The sequence below is a fragment of the Podarcis filfolensis genome (assembly GCF_964270895.1).
Source record: "Podarcis filfolensis genome assembly, chromosome: 3".
NCBI classification, from domain to species: Eukaryota; Metazoa; Chordata; class Lepidosauria; order Squamata; family Lacertidae; genus Podarcis; species Podarcis filfolensis.
In genome coordinates this window covers 121,871,359-121,896,208 of record NC_139606.1, presented here as the reverse complement: position 1 = coordinate 121,896,208, position 24,850 = coordinate 121,871,359, and the positions used below count along the sequence as shown (strand labels likewise).

At 54.9% G+C, this 24,850-nt stretch overlaps 1 protein-coding gene across 2 annotated transcripts in view; it reads right to left on the bottom strand.

The window, feature by feature from the left end:
- Positions 1-1,273: 1,273 nt before the first annotated feature.
- Positions 1,274-24,850, bottom strand: part of CAD (carbamoyl-phosphate synthetase 2, aspartate transcarbamylase, and dihydroorotase) — a 43,617-nt gene continuing 20,040 nt past the window's right edge. For both annotated transcript variants that reach the window (XM_083604702.1, XM_083604701.1), the window contains 26 exons: positions 24,088-24,186; positions 22,954-23,178; positions 21,096-21,278; positions 20,185-20,403; positions 18,444-18,611; positions 17,544-17,726; positions 16,632-16,736; positions 15,217-15,459; positions 14,964-15,045; positions 14,171-14,337; positions 13,699-13,863; positions 13,094-13,225; positions 12,166-12,367; positions 11,645-11,835; positions 10,137-10,277; positions 9,369-9,443; positions 8,285-8,426; positions 8,116-8,163; positions 7,381-7,535; positions 6,662-6,736; positions 6,365-6,577; positions 4,965-5,090; positions 4,708-4,863; positions 3,343-3,444; positions 3,060-3,154; positions 1,274-1,821 (listed from right to left, as the gene is read on the bottom strand). In XM_083604702.1, coding sequence (XP_083460828.1) covers positions 1,719-1,821; positions 3,060-3,154; positions 3,343-3,444; positions 4,708-4,863; positions 4,965-5,090; positions 6,365-6,577; positions 6,662-6,736; positions 7,381-7,535; positions 8,116-8,163; positions 8,285-8,426; positions 9,369-9,443; positions 10,137-10,277; positions 11,645-11,835; positions 12,166-12,367; positions 13,094-13,225; positions 13,699-13,863; positions 14,171-14,337; positions 14,964-15,045; positions 15,217-15,459; positions 16,632-16,736; positions 17,544-17,726; positions 18,444-18,611; positions 20,185-20,403; positions 21,096-21,278; positions 22,954-23,178; positions 24,088-24,186 — 3,795 coding nt within the window. In that variant the 3' untranslated portion in view covers positions 1,274-1,718. The remainder of the gene's footprint in view (positions 1,822-3,059; positions 3,155-3,342; positions 3,445-4,707; positions 4,864-4,964; positions 5,091-6,364; positions 6,578-6,661; positions 6,737-7,380; positions 7,536-8,115; positions 8,164-8,284; positions 8,427-9,368; positions 9,444-10,136; positions 10,278-11,644; positions 11,836-12,165; positions 12,368-13,093; positions 13,226-13,698; positions 13,864-14,170; positions 14,338-14,963; positions 15,046-15,216; positions 15,460-16,631; positions 16,737-17,543; positions 17,727-18,443; positions 18,612-20,184; positions 20,404-21,095; positions 21,279-22,953; positions 23,179-24,087; positions 24,187-24,850) is intronic.

Here is a 24,850-nt window from a genome sequence, read left to right as displayed (position 1 = left end):
AGGATCCCTTGGACAAAAAGCAAGGAGACCAGCCAGGAATCCCAGAGCAAAAGAGCAGCCAGCAGGCTTGGTCTTGATTGAAGACTGTCGCCACAGGACAGGTGGAACAAGATGGGGACAAATCACAAAAGTCACAACTGGAGGGGCAACACCCCCCCCCCCGCACCAAGGAGGAGATGCTGGCTGGAAAAGGCTCTGCCAGAAGCATCCAGCCCGGGCAGGAGCCAAGAAAGGGAGAACTGCAGGCTCTCTCCCGGGGCTGGCTGGCTGGGGGAGCCCTTTCTTCCCTGGCTTGCTTGGCCGCGGAAGGTCAGGGGTCTGGACTGGCCAGAAGGCGGACTGGAGGTGGCCCAGGTTTGTGGGGAGAAACGGTGTTTTCCATGTTTCTTAACAAGCGCAGTGATAATGTCAAACCTTATGGTGCTTTCAACCTGCTGTAGCAATATATATTCACACTTTTTAGTTTCAGATATCTGAGCAAGAGTCACAAAGGCAGATCTTCATTTGCAGTCGTCGTAATATCGCCTTCACCTCCTCTTCCTGCTCCCTTGCCAACTCTTTGCACTGCAAAACCATGCTTTAATTGCTTGCTTGTTTGTGTGTGTGTGAGAGAGAGAGAGTGAGTTTGTACAGTGGTACCTTGGTTCTCAGACTTAATCCATTCCAGAAGTCTGTTCCAAAACCAAAGGGTTCCAAAACCAAGGTGCACTTTACCATAGAAAGTAATGAAAAATGGATTAACCCCTTCCAGACTTTTAAAAACAACCCCTAAAACAGCAATTTAACATGAATTTTACTATCCAATGAGACCATTGATCCATAAAATGAAAGCAAGAATCAATGTACTGCAGTCAATCAGTAACTGAACTGGGTTCGACAGTCACAGAAACAAAAAAGCAAAATGAATAGCAAAAAACAGACAGACCTCAGCGTACCACTCAAAATGGAGCACATTTGGCTTCCGAAAGAAGTTTGCAAACCGGAACACACATTTCCAGAATTGCAGTGTTTGGGTTCCATGTTGTTTGATTACCAAGGTGTTTGAGAACCAAGGTACCACTGTAGTTTAATGGTAACACTGTTTCTGATTTTATTCCCTGACTTTTGTTAGTTGGGAAAGCCTTAGGGAGTTTTCTCTATGGGAAATTCTCAGAATCATCCAATCCCTGTGCAGACCGTTTCTCTGGAACGGATTTATTAATAAAACTTACACGCTGGTGGGATTAAGAAAGCCACACAGGCACCCCAAAGCAGTTCACAAAAGAGCAGTAGGTTGTATTCAACTGTTTTTATTAAAAAAAAGAAACGGAAACAAAGGGATCCGCTTGGCTCACTAGTATGTGTAGAAAAGTCACTGCGGGCAGCGAGGGCTGAAGGGTGTTGCAGCCTGCCAGAGGGGGCTGCCAACCCAGACCCAAAACGAACAGAACTTGGTCCTCGGGAAGGAGGAATGTCTCCAGGGCTGGGCCCAGGAAGCAGCTCAGCCCAAGAGGGGAAGGCAAAGAGCCCCACAGAGCCCGTCCTGGAGGCTGGAAGACAAGAGCTGGGCAGGCAGGGAGGGTGGGGCCTTTCCTGAGCTTGCTCCCCCCAGGTTCCCGTGCCCCCCCCCAGCATGGAGCTGTCCCAAGGCTGCCTCCCAGCAGCGCCGTTCTTTGCTCTTTGGTGGAGGAGCCAGGTGCGCAACGCAGACCAGGGCCCAGAGTCCCGCCCAGGCGGCTTCAGTACCGTCCCAGCACGGTGGCTAGCAGGGCCATGCGGATGTACATGCCGTTCTCTGCCTGTCGGAAGTAGGCCGCGCGCGGGTCCGAGTCCACCTCCACGCTGGAAGGAGAGAAAGAGCGGGGAGGTCATGATTGCCTCTAAGTCAGCAAGCGCTCCAGGCCACACACAGACCCCTCGCCCTTCCGAGGGCCCAGAGCTCTGCACACGATGTGCTTCTCCTGTGCAAGATGCTTTGCCACCCGCCCTGCGAGGTAGGCCGCTCTTCTAACTCAGCTCCAGTTCCTGCATTGCAGGGGGTGGGGGCTAGATGACCCCTGGGGTAGGAGTGCAAATATCCAGAGTGGGGGGATCAGATGGGATTGCTATGAGGGATTATAAAATAGGCATCAAGCCATTGTGTCCACTATGAAAGCATGACGTTGACTGGGTTCGATTCATTGGCAATAATTTCTGATCAAATCCCACAACCCTCTGCATCTCTGGCCATTTCCTCTACCGTCTATTTATCAAGCTTGACAAGTCTCGGACACAGCCCAGCTGCCAGTTGCTTCACCAGGCATCCTCAGTACATAAAGATAGGTTATCTTGATGTAGTTTAATCTTTAGATAGATCTTAGGGACCAGGAAGAGGGTTCACAAGAAGATGGTAAATACTATCCATCCTTCCTTCCTTTACTCCTGTTTATGACCTTCCTAAAAGCATTCCTCTTCGCTTCCCCTTTTATTTACTCTGAATTGCATATGCATGCTCAAGTAGGAAATTAACTCTTTGTAGTTTTAACTTTAACTTTGTCCCCACGTGGGGTTTTTTTTAAATGCTCAGAGGAAACCTGATTGGTTCTTATGTACACTGTGTAAAAAGTTCTTTTGTGAATAAAACGACCTGGGCCAAGGGGTGGAGAGGAATTATTATTATACGCACCCCTCCTAGAGTCTTGCTGGTTCAAGCCTCTGTGTGTATTTCATCAGAGTTCAGTCCTTGCTTTGCTTTGGGAACGCCACACCCTGCGGGTCCCTTCCAACTCTGATGCTCTGTGTGGTTCTACACACCCCAAGGCGACCAACTGAGGCTTGGTGTTCCCATCGCCAAACTACGCCCCCCCATCTGACACCCCCTTCTACTGCTCCAGAGTCTCCAAGCAGCCAGAAGCAAAGAAACAGGGACAAAGCTGTGGACGTCTGCTGCTTATGAACCCGCCCCCCCCCGTGACCCACAGGTCTTGATCCTCCTACATGGGGGCTCTGCTGGGTCCACCACTGGTCCAAATTCCTCAGCCCCACCCAAAATGTCCCCTCACCCCATGTGACACCCTGAAGCAATTCCCTGGCCAGCGCACCTGATCTCGTTGACCCTGGGCATCGGGTGCATCACCACCATCTTCTTCTTGGCCCGGGTCATGATGTGAGGGGTCAGGATGAACTGCCCAAAACACTGAGGAGGAAGGAGAGGAGCACAGCCAGTGAGCCTGCGTCTGGGGCTGGCCCCACTCCTCCCGCCAAGGGACCCTCTTCTCCATCCCCGCTGGGTTGCTTCAGGGTCTCCCAGCCTGGCCCGGAGGGAGGGAGGCCATGGGGACGCCATGGGTGGGGGCAGCAATTCAGGGCCCCTCCCTCACTCACCGCCTCAAACTCCTGGACCGAGGCGAAGCGCTCCTTCTGGATGCGGGTCATGTAGAGGACGTCCGTGTCGGGCAGAGCCTCCTCGATGTTCTCAAACTCCTCCTGAGAATTATTACCGCAATTATGGCTCCTACATTTATTTACTTGCCTTTTTGTTATTCCTTAAAATCCACACGCCTCTCAACTGGAACAATGGCAGCAGAGCCCGCCTCAACGCCGTTTGCAGAAAGATAACACCAAGGAAAAAAAACTACAACGGTTTAAGGTGTAAAAATACCCCATGATTTATACTCTGCCTTTTTCCGCAGAAGGGGACTCGAGGCAGCTTGCACGGATCAAAGCAACACACAGATCAAACATGGAAAAGGGAGAAGAAGAAGAAAATGCTTTAGCCCCTCAGCAGCCTTCTCCAGTTATACCATATTGGCCCGAATATAAGCTGCACCTTTAAAATTGGAGGAGGGAAAAGAAAAAATACCCGAATGTAAGCTGTTTCCTTCCTCACTTCTCTCGGCTGCATACGGGTGCACCTAGCTGCATACAATAAGACTGCGAATATAAGCGATGCTTTAACTTTTCACGGGAGGAATTTGGGGGGAAAGCGCAGTTTATATTTGGGCCGATACGGTAATTGTATTCATTCTCTATGCAGAACTTGGGTATCAAGGCATGATTTGGTTCTTGCATCCCTGTATTTTTGTACCTCTCCTACGCTGTGTAAACTGCTGGACTCTGGCATTCCTGGCTTAACTATCCCTGACGGGTGGTTTGCAAAGATTGAGGGAGCAATGTGCCTTCCTTGAGATTCCCCAAGGTATGGGAAGCTACAGGAATGGTAAGTTAAGGAGGTCTGGTTGTCAAGGAAGCAGGATGATCAGTGGGTGAAGCGTGACTCTTGAGGCTCCAGAGTCCGAGGGGACGGAAGATAAGAAGGCAAAGCAGGATTGTTCTAGTTTCCTGACCTTCCAGGTATGCATCCTATGAGCTAATGTTAGAAGGTGCCTTTGGGGCAGCTCCCCTAACTGGTGGTTCTCTGAAGCACAGGTTTATGGAGCCTGCCCTATGGCAATAGCTCGTCTAATAAACGGGGTCTCTGCCGGATGCTGAGCTTGTGTATCTCTCTTGGCTGTGCTTTTCTTTAAGGTGTTGCATGAACCATTAAGAGCGGGCTTAGAAGTTAAAATGTTGCCCACCTCAGAGTTTCAACAGTCTAAAAATGCCCAAATCAGTTAAATTTAGGAAGGGAATGGCTTCCGTAGAGAACAGCAAATTAAATCAAACGCTAATAGATTTGCTTTTGATACTCTTTTAGCTCTGTTAAAATACAGCAGGGGGGGACCCCCAGCGCAGCCCCCTCCCCCTCACCTGCTTGATCCCCTTGGAGGCCACGAAGTGGAAGATGTCGGCCGGCATGCGGAGGTTGGGTGGCGTGACGTAGCGCAGGCTGACCCGGTAGAGGGTGAGCAGGCGAGCCAGAGAGTGGACGGTCCGGCCGTGCTTCAAGTCGCCCACCATGGTGATCTGGGGGGAGGGCAGAGGCAGCCGTCAGCACCCGTGGCCGGGGCGGAGGCCCCAGCAAAGAAGCCCCCCCCAACCCCCCCCTCCGAGCGAGGTCCCCTCACCGTCATGCCGTTGACCGTGCCCAGCTCCTCCCGGATGGTGAAGATGTCCAGCAGGCCTTGCGTGGGGTGCTCCCCGACCCCGTCGCCCGCGTTGATGACAGGCTTGCGGCAGTGCTTGGCAGCCAGCTGGCACAAGGAGGAAGGAGGGAGTCAGCAGGGGCGCTCCTGCAGAGCCCTTTCACGGCTGCCGTGGAGAGGGTCCCCATTTCATCCTTTCTGGGAGATGGAAGCCCAGTTGCCCACGGCGGTTCCCAGGGCCACACGAGAGCCCAGGGTTCAAATTCCCAGTTGGCCATGAAGCTCTCACTGGGAGTGACCCTTGGGCCAGTCGCTGCCTTTCTCAGCCTAATCTACTTTGCAGGGTCATTGTGAGGATGAAATGGGAAGCGGGAGAAGCACGTAGAGCACTTTGGGCTCCTTGGAGAATAAGGTGGTTCAGAAATGCAATCAGATAAATAAACAAACCAATAACTCTGCTGCCTGGGGTGGGAGTGAAGTGGCTCAGAGCCTCCTCTGGGCGGAAGAAGAAGCCCATCCACAGACCCAGGGAGGGAAAACAAGAGGCTTTAGGGAACTGCGCCCCACTGATAGCATAGGCTGGATCTGTTCCTTCTCCTCAACACTGGAACGGTCATCCGCATATCAGAGAACCGAGAGGGGTGTACCAGCCAATTTAGGGGGGTGGGCATTTCCTTTCTCCATGTTTCCTACTAAGGAGTTAATATAGAAGTTGAATACAGTAGGCGCAAGGACGCAGCCCTGTTGAACACCATGGGAGGTTTGGATTTCCTTGGATAAATGGCCCTGTCAGTCACACCAAACCCGGACCCGAGTGTTTTCGTATAAACTGCAGATGAGACACAGTAGACGTCTATGTTTGAGGCGCTTGGTTTTTCCCAAAGCCTATCTCGTGATATTAAATCGAAGGCAGATTTAAAATCTATGAAAGCTGCATAGAGGGATCCTCCTTTTCTTGAGGTATATTTTTCCACAAGACGTTGGAGTCCTAGGCTTGGTCTAAGGTTGACTGGTTTGCCCTGAAAGCAGCTTGTGCTTCTGCAAGGACATGTTCTCACTCACAAGTTTATTACATAAGTGGGCAGCATATAGTTTACTGATAATGCTTAGGAGACTAATTGGCCTGTAATTAGCAGGGTCCGATCTGCTCCCTTTCTTGGGATGATGATTGCTAGACCCCAATCCTCTGGGACGGTCTCCCTCGGAGGGGAGCAGCCTCTCCCTGGATGCTCAGAGATCCCTTTGCTGTAACCCCTGCGCTGCAGGGGGTGGGACTGGATAACCTTTGGGTCCCCCTCCCAACTTGACAGTCCTAGGATTTTCTTTGCTGGGGGCCCCCGAAGGCCCTGCGTCCCATCAGAGCGGCCTTGGCCAGAGCTCACCTCCACGGCCCCCGGCTGGGGGTGCCTCAGCACCAAGACGTCGGCGTAGCAGCTCATGGTCTGGACCGAGTCCGCCAGCGACTCCCCCTTCTGGCAGGAGGAGGTGGCCTCCGAAAAGGGCAGGACGGAACCCCCCAGGCGGTACATGGCGGCGGCAAAGGAGCTGCTGGTGCGCGTGCTGGCCTCGTAGAACATGGAAGCCATCACTTTGCCCTGCACGGGAGGAAGCGGCAGAGTTCAGTACAGGTACAGAAACTCCCCAACCCCCACCCCCTACACCCCCGGCCCCCACCTCACCTTGAGGATGTCTATGTTGCGCTCCTTCTGGACCATCATGCGCAGGTTGTGGGCCACGTTGAAGAGGTGAGACATCTGCAGCAGAGGGGAGAGGGGCGCTCAGTCGGACAGGAGGGGGTCTCAAAATGCTACCAAGGGCATTATACTATTCTATGGCGTTCGGCAGCGTTCGGAACAAGGTCAGTGACTGAGGGGAGGGAGCGACTGCCCCCATGAGGAATGGTCGCAGCAGTTGAGACTTTTTCAGTTTAGAGAAATGGCAACACACGATCAAAGCTTAAAAAGTTCTCCCTAGCCTGCGAGAAAGTGGACAGAGAAAAGCTTTCCTCCCTCTCTCTTAACACTCGATCCCGTGGAGACCCAATGAAGCTGGAGGTCGGGAGAGTCAAGACAGACGACAGAAAGTCCTTCTTCACACAGAGAGCACATGGTTAAACTGTGGAACTCCCTGTCGCAGGATACAGTGAAGGCCACCCACTTGGATGGCTTGAAAAGAGGGCTGGACAGATTCATGGAGGAGAGGGCTTTGGGTGGCTCCTGGCCAGGATGGCCAGCAATGCTTCTGAATCCAGGGGCTGGAAGCCCCGGGAGGGGAGAAGGCTCTGGTGGGTCTCCACTTGGGGCATCTGGCCTGATCCTGCAGGCTCCTCTCTGGGCTTTTCCCTTCCCCGAGGCAGGCCAGAGGAGCGGGGTGTCCCAGTGTGTCTCTGCGCGAGTACCTGTCCCTTGGTGAACTGCTTGACGGACAAGACGTGCTGCCCGACCAGCGGGTGGAGGAGCGGCGAAGTCTGGGGGTGCGGCAGGCTCTGCGGGGACGTCTGCCTGGGCAAGGGGCCTGCCAGGTACAGGGGGCCGTCCTGGATCATGGCCAAGTCTGCGGGGGGAAAGGAAGGTCAGCTCCGCTCGAGAGGAGGACCAGAGAGGCACCACCCAGCGGGGGCAGTAGGATCTGCCTCTCGGCCTCTTGCCACGGTATGGCAGGAAACCCCAGCTCCTCTCTGATCCTGGAAACACCCCAGGAAGTCTATCAGTACACAAAGCCCTGAACAAATTGGGAGCAGTTTACCTAGAGATCCCCTTTCCCCACTTGGTTTCTTGGATCAGCAAAGTGGGCACGGCCACAGGGGCTGCGTAATACCCCGTCCCAGTTTGTGAAAAATCAGATCTTTGCCCTCTGGAACTCCCTGCTACTTGAGACCAGGCCGGCGCCTGTGCTGTGCATTATTGTTTAGGAAAGCACATCCAGAGACCTAGATATAGTTGCTGTCGGTTCCCATCAGCCTTTGGTCCACTGCTATTTTAACTTTTCCACAGCCTTAAATTATTGCTGCTAACTCTTCATCGATCATTTTATTGCGTGGTTTTCTTAATTTTCTAAAAGCAACCAAGCGGCGCATCCGTTTTACGAGAGAAAGGAAACGAGGGGCTCTGCAAGGGGAGGAAGGAAACCTCACCTGGCGGCTCCACCGTTTTCTTGACCACCTTTTCCCTGAGATCTTCGGCTGCCGGAGGATGGAGAGAGGAAGAGGAGGACCAACGTTAGAGAAAGACGGGAGGCCTTTCCAACAGCACCTCTTTGCCCCCAGGAAGGACCCCCCTCCCGCCACCCCCCACGCCCGTCACCTGGCAGCCCGGGGTCCGAGGCACGGTGGATGCGGGGGGCCAGGAAGAACCGGGCGTCTCCCACCGGTCCGGCTCGACGGGGGCTGGGTGCTCGACAGCGCAAGGCCTCTGGCTGGACAGTGGGGAGGGGCCGCTCTGGCGTCTGAAAGGGGGGAGAGTTAAGCAGGGGGGGGGAATGGCATCTCCCACCTGCTCCAGTGGCATGTGAGGATGACAGACACACAGCAGCAGCAGCAGCCCCCCTTGCATGGGGAGAAGGCGTCACAAGGGGTGTCCCCTGAATTTGTAGGAAAAGGACAGCAAAGCAAAGGAGCCCAGGCGCTATGGCAAAGACCCCCCTCCCCATAGTTGGCTCAAAGCAGGACCAACCCCCCTGCCTGGATTTTCCACGGCTGGTGGGATCTCAAAGCTGCAACATGGACACCTTTTCGCTCTGTGCGCGGAATGGCTGGCCTGAGGCTCTGCTTGGAGTCACCAAGAAATTGTCCCTTAACAGCTTGGGAGCAATTTATCTTACTCCACTTTGGTCCTGCAGGGGCCACCCGATAGCTGATCTGCACTGGGAAGAACTCGTGTGTGGCAGGACCTGCCCTTTGGAACTCCCTGCCTCTTGATATCAGGCAGGCCTGTCGCTGTACTCTGGCCACTGCTGAAAACATTCTGGTTTAGACAAGCCTGCCCAGGTGTTTGGAAAGTTGGTGCAAAGTAACCTGTTTTAGTTATTTTAACTTTTGTGTTTCTTAAAGTGCTCTTGATTTTCTTGGTGGTGCATAAAGTTTGTGAATTAAATAAATGCCCTCTCTCAGTCCTCCTTTTGCTCTTGCATGTGTTTCCTGAGGGGTCTCCTAACTGCTTAGACTTGGAACTTTGCTGTCTGAAAGCAGCACCCAAACACTCTTTCACGGACTAAGCCACCTCTCCTTCATCCCTCTTGGGGGCAGAAGGTTAAGGATAGAGAGAGACCCTCACAGCCCCACAGAAAGGGGTGCAGGAAGTGGTGTGGGTGCTGGGCAGCCTGGCAGGTGGGTTCCCTCACCTTTCCCGCCCCCTTGGGGGGCATTCTGGGCCCAGCCCCAGCGCCTACCTTCAGGATCTCTTTGGTTGGCACCGCACTCGGCCATTTCCGCACATCCTGCCCATAGCCTGGAGCTACAAGGACCTGGAAGGAGAGACAGGAGGCGCTCAGAGCCCCAGAGGACCCTCCCCAGGAAGCGGCGTCCGCAGCCCCCTTCAGCTCAAGGAAAGCGGCCGACCCTAAACATCAGGATCCCAGGACTGACAGCAGGTGCAGGGCTTATTTTTGCCAAGACACCTCCTTTAACGAAAAGCTGCAATTTTCCCAACTGCAAGCTTGGCATCACATCTAGTCTTCCTCCGACAAGGATAGTTAACGGGTAGAGCTGGTTTGGGCTCATGGAAGCCAGTGCAGCCTAATGGTTAGAGTGCTGGACTGTGACCTGGGAGAGGCGGGTTCGAATCCCGCACTCAGCCACGAAGCTCCCTGGGTCACCTTGGGAGTCACTCACCAGCTCTTGGCCTGACCTACTTCCTCACAGGGTGGTTGCGAGGATAAAATGGGAAGGGAAAATAAAGTTAGTATATAAATGTAAATAATAATAAGGGATAATTTTCTGATAGTAAGAGCTGTTCGACAGCCTTGGAGGCTGGTGGACTCTCCTTCCCTGGAGGTTCTTAAGCAGAGTTTGGAGGGGCCTCTGTCCTGGATGCTTCAGCTGAGATTCCTGCGTGGCAGGGGCTGGACTGGATGACCCCGGAGGGCCCCTTCCCCCTCTGCCGTTCTAGGGTTCTGTGACTCAGCCCCTTCCCTCTCCGCCCTCCCTGCCCCGCTTACCTGCCCGTCGATGTAGGCCACTTCCCCGCGGAGGATGACCCGGCGCACGGTCCCCTTCACCCGCATCCCCTCGAAGGGCGTCCAGCGGGCCTTGCTGAAGGCTGTGTTGGGGGGCACCAGCCACTCCTGCTCCAGGTCCACCTGCCGGCAGGAAATGGCTCAGTTCCACGGAGCCTCAGCCCCCCAGCTCCTGGGGGTCCCATGCCAAGGGGGGGGTCGTTCCTGGAGGACCAGGAGCCCTGCAGTTGGTGGATCAGGCCCACGGCCCACCTGGTCCACAAGAACCTCCATAAGAAGCTGCTTCAGACAGAGTCAAACCACGGGGCTCCTCTGCGCTGCCTGCAGTGACTGGCAGCAGGGTATCTCCATGGTTTCAGACAAGGGGTCTTTCCCAGCCCCCCAGGAGATGCTGCCAGCGGGGATGGAACGTGGGACCTTCTGCACGCAAGGATGCGCTGCCCGAACCACGGCCCTTCAGCAGCCTCTTCTGCAGGAAGCCTGCAGGAAGCAAGCAGGGCTTGGGGGCAACAGCAGAGGCTTCCTCTCCGAACATAGTTAAACGGTGGAACTCCCTGCCAAAGGAGACCCAGCAATGGCGAGCAGCCTAGGGGGCTTGAAAAGGGGCTTGGACAAATGCGTGGGGGAGGAGGGGGCTGTTGCTGGCTCTGCCCTGCCACTGGGGGCACCTGGTTGGGAAATGTCCCCCATGGAGGACCTTACGGTCTTCAAACGGTCTTCAAATGAAAACATCGTGGAGGTCGCAGGTCACAGGGAGGTTAGGCTGGCCTCAACCAGAGCCAGGGCCTTTTCAGCCGTGGCCCTGATCTGGTGGAACGCTCTGTCCCAAGAGACGACGGCCCTGCAGGACTTGACATCTTTCCGCAGGGCCTGCAAGACGGAGCTGTTCCACCAGGCCTTTGGCCAAGGCACAGCCTGACCCCCTCCTTCTGTAACCCTCATAGAACTCCATCCCAATGGTTGCCATTAATTTGATTTGAATTAATTTTATAATGAAATGATTTTAGAATGCATTTCAATTAATTAGAATGAATTGATTTTAGAATGCATTCCAATTAATTGATTGTGATTTTATGTAAACTGTTACTTTTATTGTTGTTAGCCGCTCTGAGCCCGGCTTCGGCTGGGGAGTGCGGGATATAAATTATTATTATTATTATTATTATTATTATTATTATTATTATTATTAAATGTATGCCTGGGATACTGGGCTGCCTTTGGCCTGATCCAGCAGGCTCTTCTTTTGGAACCTCCAGGTCCAGAGGCAGTCTATCTGGATCCCACGTTCTTAGGGGTCTTTGGCCCCTGTGAGGAGAGGAAGCTGCTGGGCATTGGCCTGGTCCTCCCAGGCAGACGGCCTTGACCGGCAGAGAGAGAGCATTGTGGCTGGAGAAGAAGGCAGCAGGGCCTTTCCTGGGAGGCCCCCCGCCCCTGCCAGGTCCCCCCCCCCCCGCAGAGGGACACACCGGGAGGGCTGCCCCCCGCCTCACCTCGATGTAGGTGTCCTCTTGCAGGGGGAGCCCGAAGATGCGCCGGGGGTTCTCGTAGAGACGCTGGACCAGGTCTTCCACGCTGAGCCGTCCCTCGGAGACAGCCGTCAGCAGCAGGGGCAGCATGGTCTCCAGGCCAGGGAAGCCGGGCGGGGGCTCCTTGCCCAGCTTCTCTTCCAGCGTGTGGGGAGCTGAGTGCGAGAGAGACGCGTGGCAGAGACTAGGGCCCCACACAGCACCCCTTCCCCCCATTTATCTACCCCACCTTCTCCTCCAAGAAGGTCACGGTGGTGGGGCGGTTCTCCCTCCCCCTCCTCATTTAATCCTCCACAACAACCCTGTGAGGTGGGCTACGCTGAGAGAGAGAACCCTGAGAGTTTCATGGCTGAGTGAGGATTTGACCCCTGGTCTCTCTGAGGTCCTAGGCCAAGACTCTAACCACTGAACCACACTGCCTCTCTATTAGCTATGGGGCTCTGACGGAGCGTGGCGGGCGGATCTCCCCCCCACGCCCCCCTTACCGTGGTCTGTGGCAAAGCAGTCGATGGTGTCCATGTTTTCCCACAGGGCCTCCATGTCCTCGCGGGTGCCCAGCATGGGCCGCACCTGCCCCCTGCCCTCCCCGATGCGCCCCAGGTCCTCCTGGCACAGGAAGAGGTGGTGGGGGGCCACCTCGCAGGTCACCTCAATGCCCTTCTGCTTCGCGGCCTTGATGATCAGGATCTGTGGGGGAAGGGGGGTCACACAACCCTTAGCCCTTCGCCCCTTAGTTGTGGGGTGAAAAGGCAGATCTGCATCACGATGGCCTTCCCTCCCCAAGCAGCTTCCTGACTCTCTGTTGCAGGAAAAGGGAGACCTGCCTCTGCCCCCCTTCTCCCCTTCCAGCGCCCCCTCCCTGTGTGGATTCTCCCTCCCCAACCCACTGACCCCCTTTCCGCTGTTGCTCAAAACTGCCCCAGTGCCAGCCCAGCCCACAGCCTGCTCTCTTCCCACTGCCTCTCACCCCTTGGCGTGCCCAGGGGCCTGCTGGATCAGGCCAGCACCCCCCCATCTGGCCTCATCCTGAGTCCTAGCAACCTAGGACTCTAGACAGACTGTCTCTGAGCTTGGAGGCTGCATAAGAGCACCGGAAGAGCCTGGATGCTGCATGGCATCTTGTCAGGCATCCTGTTCTCACACCGAGCCCAGGAGCCCTCTGCCCTTTGCTTCCCAGCCCCTGGGATTCAGAAGCATTGCTGCCTCGTGGGCATGGAGTCAGCGCAGAGCCATCGATCGCCCTCTCCCCCCTCCATGAATCGGTCCAGCCCTCTTTTCAAGCCACCCAAGGCTGGAGGTGCTTTGCCAGCCTGGCTTGTCCCCTTGCCCCCTTCCTGCAGGAGAACTCTTCCCGGCCAAGGACCCCCTGCAGCCCCCCTGGGCCGCCACCCCCACCCCTTCCGACCCGCTCACCTCCTCCTTCCGCGCCACGTGGCAGATGTGGACGGGGCGCTGGTAAAGCTGGGCCACCATCAGGATGGCAGCCACCGTCTGCTTCTCTGCGTGAGCCACGATGGGAAGGTGTTTGGGCCACTTTTCAAAGTGCTGCCAGGGCAGAGAGAGAGGAGCAAGTGAGGGAGACCCCCTGAGCGCAAAGAGGCGGGGGAAGGAGACCCCCCGGGTGCAAGGAGGCGGGTCAACCACCTCCCCAATATTCAGGCACCGCTTGATGGTGAAATGGCGTACAAGTGATGAAATAGATTCACACAGACTTCCTAAGCATCTTGGCTTGTCTCAACAAAAGAGCCCAGTGATTCCTGATATCAAGAGGCAGGGAGTTCCAAAGTCTAATTGCAGCTGCCCTAAAATGCTGAATTCTTACAGAGGTTGAACGGGCATTACAGGGCACCTGTAGCTGTGCCAGGTCCCCCAAAATGAAGCAGCGGAGCAAGGTGATTTTGTGTTCTGGGGTGTTGGCCGAAGGCCTCGCCCAGTTAAGACATGATTCCTGGACCCACGGCCAGAGAAGGGATGGGAAGGTCTGCCTCGACGACGTGCGTCTTGCGTGCCCGACCCACCTCCATCCACAGGGAGACGTTGTCCATCTTGAGGTCCGAAAAGGTGTCGTTCAAATACATCTTCAGGCCAGCGGCTGCTCCGGCCAGAGGCCCCAGGGAGCCGGCGTTGTCCGAGGAGGCGCCCACGTACAGCGCATAATCGCAGCGGGCCCCGGCCTCCGCCAGCTGCGGGATGGGGGGAGAGGGCAGAGAGGCAAACCCAGTTTCACAACGTGGCTGGCACACCTTTCGCCACCCCCCAACCAGGAGCTGCAGACGGTGACCCCCACCGAGGAAGAGCCCTGCTGGGGCAAAGGGAGCCCATCCAGTCTCAGAGAGCCCAACCAGATGCCCATTACGGGAAACCCAAAAGCAGGATCCGCCGCCCACCTCCCTTCTCCGCAGTCACAGAATTGTGAGCTGCAAGGGGTCCGGAGGGTCATTTAGTCCAACCCCCCGCAAGGCGGGACCCGCCAGGCAGGAGCCTCTTTACCTTCTGCGCCAGGGCAAAGGAACCGGCGTCAATGATAGCTGGGGAGGTGTTGGGCATGGCACACACCATGGTGATGCCGCCAGCCAGGGCGGCTGCCGTGCCAGAAGCGAAGTCCTCCTTGTGGGTGGCCCCTGGCTCCCGCAGGTGCACATGGACATCGATGAGCCCTGGAGGGGGAGAAGGGGGCCAAGGTCAGCGGAGGGAGCCCCCCCCGGGGAGTCAGGCAGGTGCCCAACAGGTCCAGCTCAGCCTCCGGCCAAGAGGGCACCCAGCACCAGGCTCCTCCAAGCACTCATCGCCGCATCGCACACAGAATGGACTTGCTGCCAGGCAAAGGTGCTCAGGACGGCAGCCTGAGTTGCGCCTGGTCCAGCCCCCTCTTCTCACAGTGGCCAAAACCCCCTCAGAACTTGCAGTCCAGACGGACTGCCTTTGAAACTGGAGGTTCCATAAGAACAGAACGCCCAGTATAAACCGAAAAATGTCAAGTGCGCAGGCGATGGAGCACACCGTCTGGGAAACCGAGGCAGGGTCGGCCAGCCATGGTCTGTTCAGAGTGGCAGGATTTACTGTCTGGGGCCCACAAACCATGTGGGTCCAAGGGACTGATGCTTCACTCCAGCCCCACGGACAGAACTCAAGCCAGGTCTGCCCTCTGACCCCACGGATGGAGGCAGGACCCCAGTGCTGGCAAGTGAGGGCCAAGAGAGGGCCAGGATGGGCTCAGGGGGAGACGCTCTTCTGCCTGCCTAATACCCCCCTCCCCCAGACACCCCCATACCCAATGTCCCACCTGGCAAGCGGATGAGCTTCTGCGAGGTCATGCAGTCCACGTGCATCTTCAGTGGAGGAGCCCCCCCAATCTGTCCAAGGGCCTGCGGGGAGCAGAGGAGGGGGTCACAACTGCCCAGGAATAGCTGGCAAAGGCCCCCCCCGAACCCCCAATGCTTGCCTCCCACCCTCCCCGTTCACAACCTCTAACTGGGGTCTCCCACCCCCAGAGCCCAGTCCCAGCCTTCTGCCCCCTCCCCCAAATGCCCCCCCACCTCAACGAAGAGCTTGGTGCACTTGATGTCGATGATGAGGGGCACGGAGTAGTCAATGGCCAGGCGCCGGGTGCGGTAGCCCTTGGTGACGAAGGAGGAGAGTCGCCGGCCGCCCGAGTTGCGCATGGAGAGGTTGATGACCAGGTCAAAGTGGTTCTCTGCCAGGTAGTCCAGGATGCTGCGCTCCTTGCCGGCCACCTCGCCCCCGTCGGCCTCCTCAAAGTGCCAGTCCACAGCCATCACCTGCCGCACGAGAGAAGGGGGGAGACCCCCCAGCCCCAGGTCAGCCACACCCAGCAAGGAAGGGCCACGGGAGGCTAGGGATCAGGGAGCCACCGGATTCCTGCATTGCAGGGGGCTGGACTAGAGGACCCTTGGAGTCCCCTTCCAACTGCGCAGCTTTAGGATTTAGTGCACCCCATGCCTTGCCTCCTCCCCATAGGAAGTTTCCCCTGAGCCCCACATGCAGTAAGGCACAAACTGGTGGCTAAAGAGGAAGGAAGGAAATATGTTCTGTGGGATCTACTTGAGATTCCTTGGGGTCCCTTCCAACGCTACAATTCTGATTTAGAGGGAGGCGTTGTAAAAATGTAAGCTAGGGGGGTGGGGGAAGTTATAATGCTGTATCATGTTTTTAATATTCGGTTGGGAGCCACCCAGAGTGGCTGGGGAAACCCAGGCAGACGGGCGGGGTATAAATAAAGTATTATTATCACTATCTCCATCATTATTGTTACATGCCAAACTTCCAGTCCCTCCAGGGCTGGCACAGAGGGTAAAAAGGGTAAAGGGACCCCTGACCGTTAGGTCCAGTCGTGGCCGACTCTGGGGTTGCGGCGCTCATCCCGCTTTATTGGCCGAGGGAGCCGGCGTACAGCTTCCGGGTCATGTGGCCAGCAGGACTGAGCCGCTTCTGGCGAACCAGAGCAGCGCACGGAAACGCCGTTTACCTTCCCGCTGGAGTGGTACCTATTTATCTACTTGCACTTTGATGTGCTTTCGAACTGCTGGGTTGGCAGGAGCAGGGACCGAGCAACGGGAGCTCACCCCGTCGCTGGGATTCGAACCGCCGACCTTCTAATCGGCAAGTCCTAGGCTCTGTGGTTTAACCCACAGTGCCACCCGTGTCCTGGTACAGAGGGAACTGGCCTTAGAAGTCTTCACAGTGCCCCCCCCCAGGGGATAAGAAGGGGGGGTCCACTGCACTTGGTGAGGGAGGGGGCCAAATGATGCTCCGGTTGTTGAACGGAGTAACATCACCCCCGACCCCACATGGCCTTGGAAATGGATCCGTTGCCCCACTCCCACCTGCAGGGACCTTTTCCATCCCTCCCCCCCACCCCCACCCCTGCAAGGCTCAGCCATCAGCCAAACTGACAGGGATGTTAAGCGCTGCAGCCCCCTGCCCAGCCCACCTTGATGCCGTGCTCAGTGTAGAAGTCGGCCGTGCCCAGGCTGGCATAGAGGTTGTATCCCAGGCCCTCCAGGGTTCGCACGGTGGACAGCAGCTCACTCTTGTTCTGGAAGAGATGCCAAGGTCAGGCCACGTGGCAGCGCCCTCTCGCTGCCTCCCTCCCGGGGTGAGGGTCTTCGCGGTACTGGGTGGGTGCTGCCACCACCCGGCCTTCTCCTGCCACCTTGTGCCAAGCGCCCGCTTCCACAGGCTGGCATCCAAGGACAGAGGAACCTGAGAACCCCCCGCTCCTCTTCCAGCAGCGCCCAACCAGCTGCCCCAAAGGAAAACCCAAAAGTAGGTTCGAGCGCAAGAGCCTTCCTTGGCTCCTCAGAAGCATGGCAGCCTCCAGCTGTGGAGGGCAGAGAGACCCAGGGTGGCACTGGCCTCTGCCCATTCGCTCCCTTCTGGAGCTCTCACAATCTCTCTTTATTTAACAGCCCTGAAGAGTTTCGCACCCTCAGCAAAATGGGCCACTTCACTGATCACCCCAAACTCCAGATCAGGTTAAAAAAGCTCAGGTCTCCTTTCTGATCCTTGAAAATTGACCATTTATTCCAGCTCTCTGCTTTGTGTTTCTGAAGCAGTTGCTGACCTACAAGACGGTCCCTCCTCTTATTTCCTGACTGCTAATCTGAGTTGGGAGTCTTTGGCAAAGTCCAAATCTGCTACGTCCGCCGCCAGGGCCCCTCTCCAGAAACACACGCGGCCAGCCCAGTCTCTTCCCCTCCGCACAGGACTCCTCTCTTCCACTTTGGAATTCTTGGTGCTAAATGAAAAGGCCTTTGGGGATGTGTGGGGCACTGCTGGACCCCCTACTCAGGCCCTCCCTCGCCCCAAGGCTGCCCCCCGTTCCCCTCTCTGCCCGGCTCACCTTGTAGCTTCCGATGGTGAGCAGGATGTTCTTCCGGGGGATCTTGAACCCGGTGCTGAGCATGGCCTTCAGGTAGGCCTCGCAGCGGTTCTCCCCAAAGCAGGCCACCTCACCTGTGCTGGTCATCTCCACGCCCAGGACCACGTCGGCCCCTGCCAGCCGCGAGAAGGAGAACTGGGGCACCTGCGGACGGAGAGGGGCACAGGGATTTAAGTGTTTTAAATTGATTGTTAGCCGCCCTGAGCCCGGTTTTCTGAACCAGGAAGGGCGGGGTATAAATAAAAAATTATTTATTAACCTGAAGCATTTTTGTTAGGGACTGTAGGAAAAGACCTGACAAGGAAATTGAAAAATATCTTCATGTGTGCGACAACGGCGGCAAGAGTCTTAAGAGCAAAAGGATGGAAAAATGAAGAAATCCCGACTAAAGAACTGTGGCAGGAGAAACTGATGGACTACGCGGAATTGGCAAAACTGACATGTAAATTACATGACAAGGATAATTGCGGCTTTAAAGAAGAATGGGAACCTTTCACAAAGTATTTAAAGAAACAACAAAATGAACTGGACTCCTTGTCAGGTTTTGAATAAATATACACAAACTTTTTATTGATAACATTTAGATAGATAAATTAAGGATCTGTACAATTCTGTAATGTGCTGAAAAATCAGAGAGAGGAGCTGAGGGAAGTCTGGGGGGAGGGAGGGAGGGTTTTCTTTTTTTCAGGGAGGTGAAAAATGGGGAGGGGGGAAATGAGGATGAATTCCTAATATTTTTATTTTATTATTTATTAATTATTATTTATGGGCCCCAAACAAGAGGCCCCTCGGAGAACCCAGGGGGAGATCCGGCTGCCTCAGCACCCCCCCCCAAGGAGGCCTCCCCCCCCCGCCACTCACCTTGACCCCCACGATGCCTGTGCCAGCCATCAGCCCCACCGGCTCCACCTCTTCGCCCATGATCACCTGCGTGGCCAAAGCCACCAGGTCGACGCCCAGGGTCTTGGAGACGAAGGGGAAGGAGCGCGAGACCCTCACGTTGCACTCAATCACCTTCAGCTGGTCGTGCTGCGGAGGAGGAGGAGGAGGAGGAGAGGCAGGTTGGCCAGGGGTTCAAAGGGGGGCCACGTGGCCCCAGCCCAGAGCCCCAAGCGCACGGGGATGTGCCAGGCCCAAGCCAAGTTCAGCGCCAAACAACAACAGGGGCTGAAACGTTACTGTACAATCGCACGCCGGGGGTCTGCATATACACAGAAATCCTGTATGGCCAAGCCCTGTGAGAATCCTCCCTTCTCGCAGAGATCCTGTGCCAAATGGAACTTGCCGGCCAGGGAATTTGCACGGTAAGCCCAGCACAAAAAGAAGGAAGTTCATCGCATGCTCAGCGCACTGGCTCCAGGAAGCTGGCGCAAGCATGTCAGAACCTGCACACTGCCCCCCCCAAGCATGAAAGCTCTTTCTGCCTTCATAGAACTGTAGCGCAACTAAATACATGAATGCAGAAAATAAATATTATAACATGTTGTGAGTTGGGAATACTTCCTTTATCAGTAAGAGTATGGCTGAGAACCTTGAAATATTGGATCTTCCTGCATTATAGAGCCCTATCTCCTAATTCTCTCCTTTACAACCTTTTAAGTGATAATGTAATTTACAATTTATCATTGATTTGTAGGAGAAAACTGAACTTGATAGGGCTTAATCTAACTGACTTTGAAAATTCGGACCCCAAAGATGCTTGGGATATTATCAGGCAGAGTCTTACAGAAAAAAGTGTTCTCTCCACTCTTGAGGTTGCAAAGCACAGAACTTGCTCTCCTCTCTATTTAAATCTCTCTTTGTGTAGAGATTTTCAAAAGGGATACATGATAAATATGAAGAATCATGGATTGTACAGGCTGTTTATGTTAGCCAGATTTAATATGTTTCCCTCGATGATAGTAAGACAAAGATATTTAGCTCTCCCAGAATCAGAGCGTCTCTGCAAATGTAGTAAACAGGAACCGGATACTTTGGATCCCGGATACTTTGCATCTCTGCAAATGTAGTAAACAGGAACCGAATACTACTATTTTATTTTCTTCTGATTTTGGCATTTATGCCAGAAGACAATTATTAGAGGCCTTACGACTCAATAGGCTGACTTCTACGATACCAACGGTTCAGGACCTGCTTTTGGACAGGAATGATCAAATTACTTTAATAGTGGCGGAATTTTTGAGTGCTGTCCATGTAGAAAGACTGGGCCGTTATAAAGAGATTTAGTGGTTCTTACTAAAGATCGGTGATGTGGTAGTGTTGTATCGTATTATTTATGAAAATTAATTTCCTCTGGAGTTAAAGATCTGACTGGGACAAACCTTGTTATGCTAAGCTTGTATTTCGCACAATTTGTATATAGTGTCTGTTTGATGTGTGGTTTGCTATGCCTAATAAAGGATATTTGATTTGAAATATTATAAAGAACCAGCCTGTCTCCAACCACGTCTGGTTGAAATGGCGCAAGTTACATGTGTATCAGATGTGATCGTATTGCAATAGAAAACTTGGCCAAGCAAACCTGCTAGAGAACCCCAGAGCCCGATGGCGGACAAAGGGGTCTGTCACCCCCCCGGCTCCCCCGCTCCCCCGCCCCCTTCACCTTGGCAATCAGCTGGAGGTTGAAGGGCCCCGTGACCTGGAGCTCCTGCCCGATGGCATGCACAATGGCCTTGATGCGCTCCAGCGTCTTGGGCGTGATGTCCTGAGGGGGCGTCACCAGGGTGGCGTCCCCCGAATGCACCCCGGCGTTCTCCACGTGCTCAGAGATGGCGATGGCCACCACCTGCCCGTCGCAGGCCACGGCATCCACGTCAATCTCCTGTGGCAAGGGGGGAGTGCGAGAGCCCAGTGAAGCGTCTGTTCACTCCACCCCCAGCAGACACCCCCCCCTGATTCATGCTTTCCTGGGGGGGCGCCTCTGAGCTTCATCGGGCACTCAAAAGCACCAGTCCCGCCCCCTGCTCCCCTCACGACAACAGCCACCTTTGCGGCAGTGAAGGGCAGATGAACATCTATTCCCCACTTGGAGGGCTCACCCCCAGATCACAAAAACCACACCCTTTATCCCCCCAGCTCTGAATCTGGAAGGGGTAGAGATGGGAATACTGGGGGAGGGAGGGAATTGGAAAAACCCAGTCCCCCGCTCCACAATTTTCCCCATCTCTAGGAAGGGGAGAATAGCATCTGTTTTTGCGTTCGGAAGGCTGTCTGCCGGATCAGACCATTGGCCCATACAGTCCAGGATCCTGTTCTCACAGCGGCTGAGCAGACAGCCATTGCGTAAAACCCACTAGCAGGATCCAAGCACCAGAGCCTCCTCTCCCCTCCTGTGGCTTCCGGCGAGTGGAATTCAGAAGCATTTACTGCCTCCTGGAAGATCAGAGCCATCGAGAGCCCTCTCTTCTCCTGCCTGAATTGGTCTGATCCTCTTTTGAAGTGGCTGGCCACCCTTGCCCGGTCCGGTGGCAGGGAGTTCCAGAGTCTAACCGCCCTTTCCCTCTGCCCCCGCACCTTGGCCTCCTGGATGAACTTGGAGATGACGACCGGCTGCTCCTTGGAGACGGCCACGGCGTTGCAGAGGAACCTCTCCAGGTCGCTGTCGGAGTAGGCCACGTTCATGGCCGCCCCGCTGAGGACGTAGGACGGCCGCACCACGCAGGGGTAGCCCACCTTGCAGCAGAACTGCTTGGCCGACTGTGGGGGGGGGGGAGGAAACAGTCAGCGGGCGCCCAGGGCCAACCCCTGGCGGACAGAGGGGCCACTTGGGTTTCCAGGGATAAAAGATCCAGGGGCTCCCTCTGGCCTGGGACCCCGGGGTTCATCCATTCTGGACCTCTGCCCTGAACAAGGGCAGCGAACGACCCACGGCCCCAAGGGGGAGCATCTGGCATCAGTTTCCAGACCCAATTCAAGTGCTGGTCTTGACCTGTAAAGCCTTAAATGGCTCAGGACCGCAAGACCTCAAGGACTGCCTCTACCCGGACCCCAATATCATCTTCTGCGGCCCTCCTTCATGTGCCTCCTCCTCGAGAGGTGCGGAGGGTGGCAACACAAGAACGGGGCCTTTTCTGCAGTGGCTCCCCGTCTGTGGAATGCTCTCCCCACGGAAGTTCGCCTGGCACCTTCATTATACACCTTCAGGCACCAGGCAAAAACGTTGCTTTTTAGCCCGGCCTTTGGTTGGTCTGATTGGCATCCTATGCCCTTTTAAAATGTGGCTCTTTTTTGGGTGTGTGTGTTATTGGGGTGTTGTTTTTAATTCTGATTATGTATGTTGTGGTTTTTTTTTCTATGACCTCTGGGTATAGGGCGGTATCTAAACTCAGTAAAGAAGATCAGAAGAGACGGGCTGGATCAGGCCAGTGGCCGCGAGAATAGCACCATGAATTTCAAACAGCTTACAACCATAACAATAAGGTGGGTCCTAAAAGGCACAGGTCAGGGGGGCAAAGAGGAGGGAGACCCACATAGAAGGCCGTCTCTCCCTGGGCCCCCCCCAGAGGGCGGAGGGTCTACCAGGAGGGGCCCCCTGCACCCACAAGGGTCTGCGGGGAAGCTGGGGGCCTTTAAGGGATTGGGGGCCATTTAAGGCCGTGATCCCCATACTATTCTTCCTGCACTGAAGGTTTGGACTTGATAATAATAATAATAATAATAAATTATTTTTATTTATACCCCGCACTGCCTGGCCAGAGCCAGGCTCAGGGCAGCTAACACCAGAAAAATTACAGTAAAAACATAATAAAAAAGGTAAAGGGACCCCTGACCATTAGGTCCAGTCGTGGCCAACTCTGGAGTTGCGGCACTCATCTTGCTCTATAGGCCGAGGGAGCCGGTGTACAGCTTCCAGCATGACTAAGCCGCTTCTGGTGAACCAGAGCAGCGCACGGAAATGCCGTTTACATTCCTGCCAGAGTGGTACCTATTTATCTACTTGCACTTAGATGTGCTTTCGAACTGCTAGGTTGGCAGGAGCAGGGACTGAGCAACGGGAGCTCACCCCATCACGGGGATTCGAACTGCCGACCTAGGCAAGTCCTAGGCTCTGTGGTTTAACCCACAGCACCACCTGCGTCCCTTAAAAAAAACCAAAAACATAATAGGGGGGAAGAAAACCAATTTAAAATATAGGTTAAAATGCAATGACTCCTAGGGGTCCCTTTCCAACTGAGTTGGGTCTGGAAAACTGGCAACCAACCCCCTTCTCACAGTGGCCACCCGGATGCCCAACACGGGGAGCCCGCAAGCAGGATTCGAACCCTCTCCCCCACCCCTCTTGGTTGCCTGGAGTCAAGAGAGAGGTTGGCCCGCCCCCTGCCCAGCGTTGCCAAGCGAGGGGCAGAGCCAGCCGCCCTCCCCGGCTCCTCACCTCGGTGTCGGAGAGCTCCTTCCAGAGGGGCTGGCTGATGCTGATGGTGTCCAGCAGGCGGGAGAACTTGAAGCGGTTCTCGGCCGAGTCGATGGCCTCCGGGGACGTCCCCAGGATGCGGCACTGCTGCCGGTGGAGGGCCATGGCAATGTTGTTGGGCAGCTGGCCCCCCATGGACAGGATCACACCCTCGGGGCTCTCCAGCTCATAGATGTCCATCACCACCTGGTTGGGGGGAGGGAGGGAGGAGAGGCCGGGTGAGGATCCCAAGGGGGGCAGGATCAGGCCCGCCAGGCACAGCAGCTCAGGGCTTCTCCTCCTCCTGCTGCTGCACCAAGGAGACCCCCCTGCAAAGCCCAACTGCGGTTCCAGCTGCAGAGAAGAGGCCCCTTTCACCCACTTGGGGGTCCTTTACACAGCCATCAACAGAAATCATTTTGGAGAGAATCATTGTGGGGTTTTATTCCATTGTTTTGCCGTTTTAATAGCACACTCCCATGGGAGGCCTTGATACCTGCTGCACCACAACAGTAACAACTCAAATGTTTTAGCACAGAACCTTTGGAACTCCCTGCCTATTGAGATCACTGCACTCTTTCCGGCACCTGCTAAAAAACATTCTCGCTTAACAAGCCTGCCGGGAGAATGGATGTGAGTTTCCACTTGTTTCAGTCTATTGTGGCTGCAGTTTTCTGTATGTTTTGAATGATGGCTGCAACTCAGTGATAATTTTATTGCTCTATCTTTCCTTTTTTTGACAACTGCTTTGAGGTCCCCTTCCTGCCCCTGTGATCAAGGGGCATACAGACTTTGTGAAATAATAATAATAATAATAATAATAATAATAATAATAATAATAATAATAATTTATTATTTGTACCCTGCCCATCTAGGTTTCCCCAGCCACTCTGGGCGGCTTCCAACAAAGACCAAAAATACACTAAAATGTCGTACATTAAAAAATTCCCTGAACAGGGCTGCCTTCAGATGTCTTCTGAATGTCAGGTAGTTGTTTATGTAAATAAAGGACGGCTGAGGAGTAGCGTAAACTAAATAAGGAGAAGCCCTACAAGACAGATGAGACTTGTTAGAGGCCCCGATCCCCTGGCATCACCACCCATGGATGGGACCCACCTCGAAGGACATCTCGTCGAAGTAGAGCCGGTCACACATGTCGTAGTCGGTGCTGACCGTCTCCGGGTTGTAGTTGACCATGATGGTTTTGTAACCCATCTGCGGAGGAGAGAAGGAAGGCGTGGCGTCGAGCTCATTCTCCCGGAACTCAGCCTGAATATTAGCTGTGGGTCCGGCCCCCTGTCCTGCCACCCCCCCAGGGGCTGGGAGCTTGCTGCCTCAAGCACCCAAAGGGAGTGCTTCTCAAACCTGGGTCCCTAGCCGTTGTTGGGACTACAATTCCCATCATCCCTGACCACTGGTGCTGCTGGCTAGTTCAGGGTGATGGGAGTTGTAGTCCATCGACAGCTGGGGCTCCAGAGGAGAAACACGGCCCCAAACCATCGATGGCCTGGGGGCCGGACAGAAGGGCCTCCCCAGCACCAGTGTCACCCACACAGGCTTAAGCCCAGAGAAAGCCAGTGTGATGCTCACAATGGGGACAAGGGACAGGACAGGGCCTTCTCAGTGGTGGCTCCCCATTTATGGAACACCCTCCAGACTGAGATACAACCATCCTCCCCATCGGCTGCATTTAGGAGAAATTTAGGTGAAAACCTATCAGATATGGATGCCGCTCAGAGTTCAGCCCCAGTGTTGCTGTTTTATAATAGATGCATGGTTTTATTCTGTTTTATTTTGTATTATCTGAAGGGCTGTCGCACGGGAAAGGGAGCCAGCTTGTTTTCTGCCGCTCCAAAGGCTTCGAGTTACATAAAAGGGG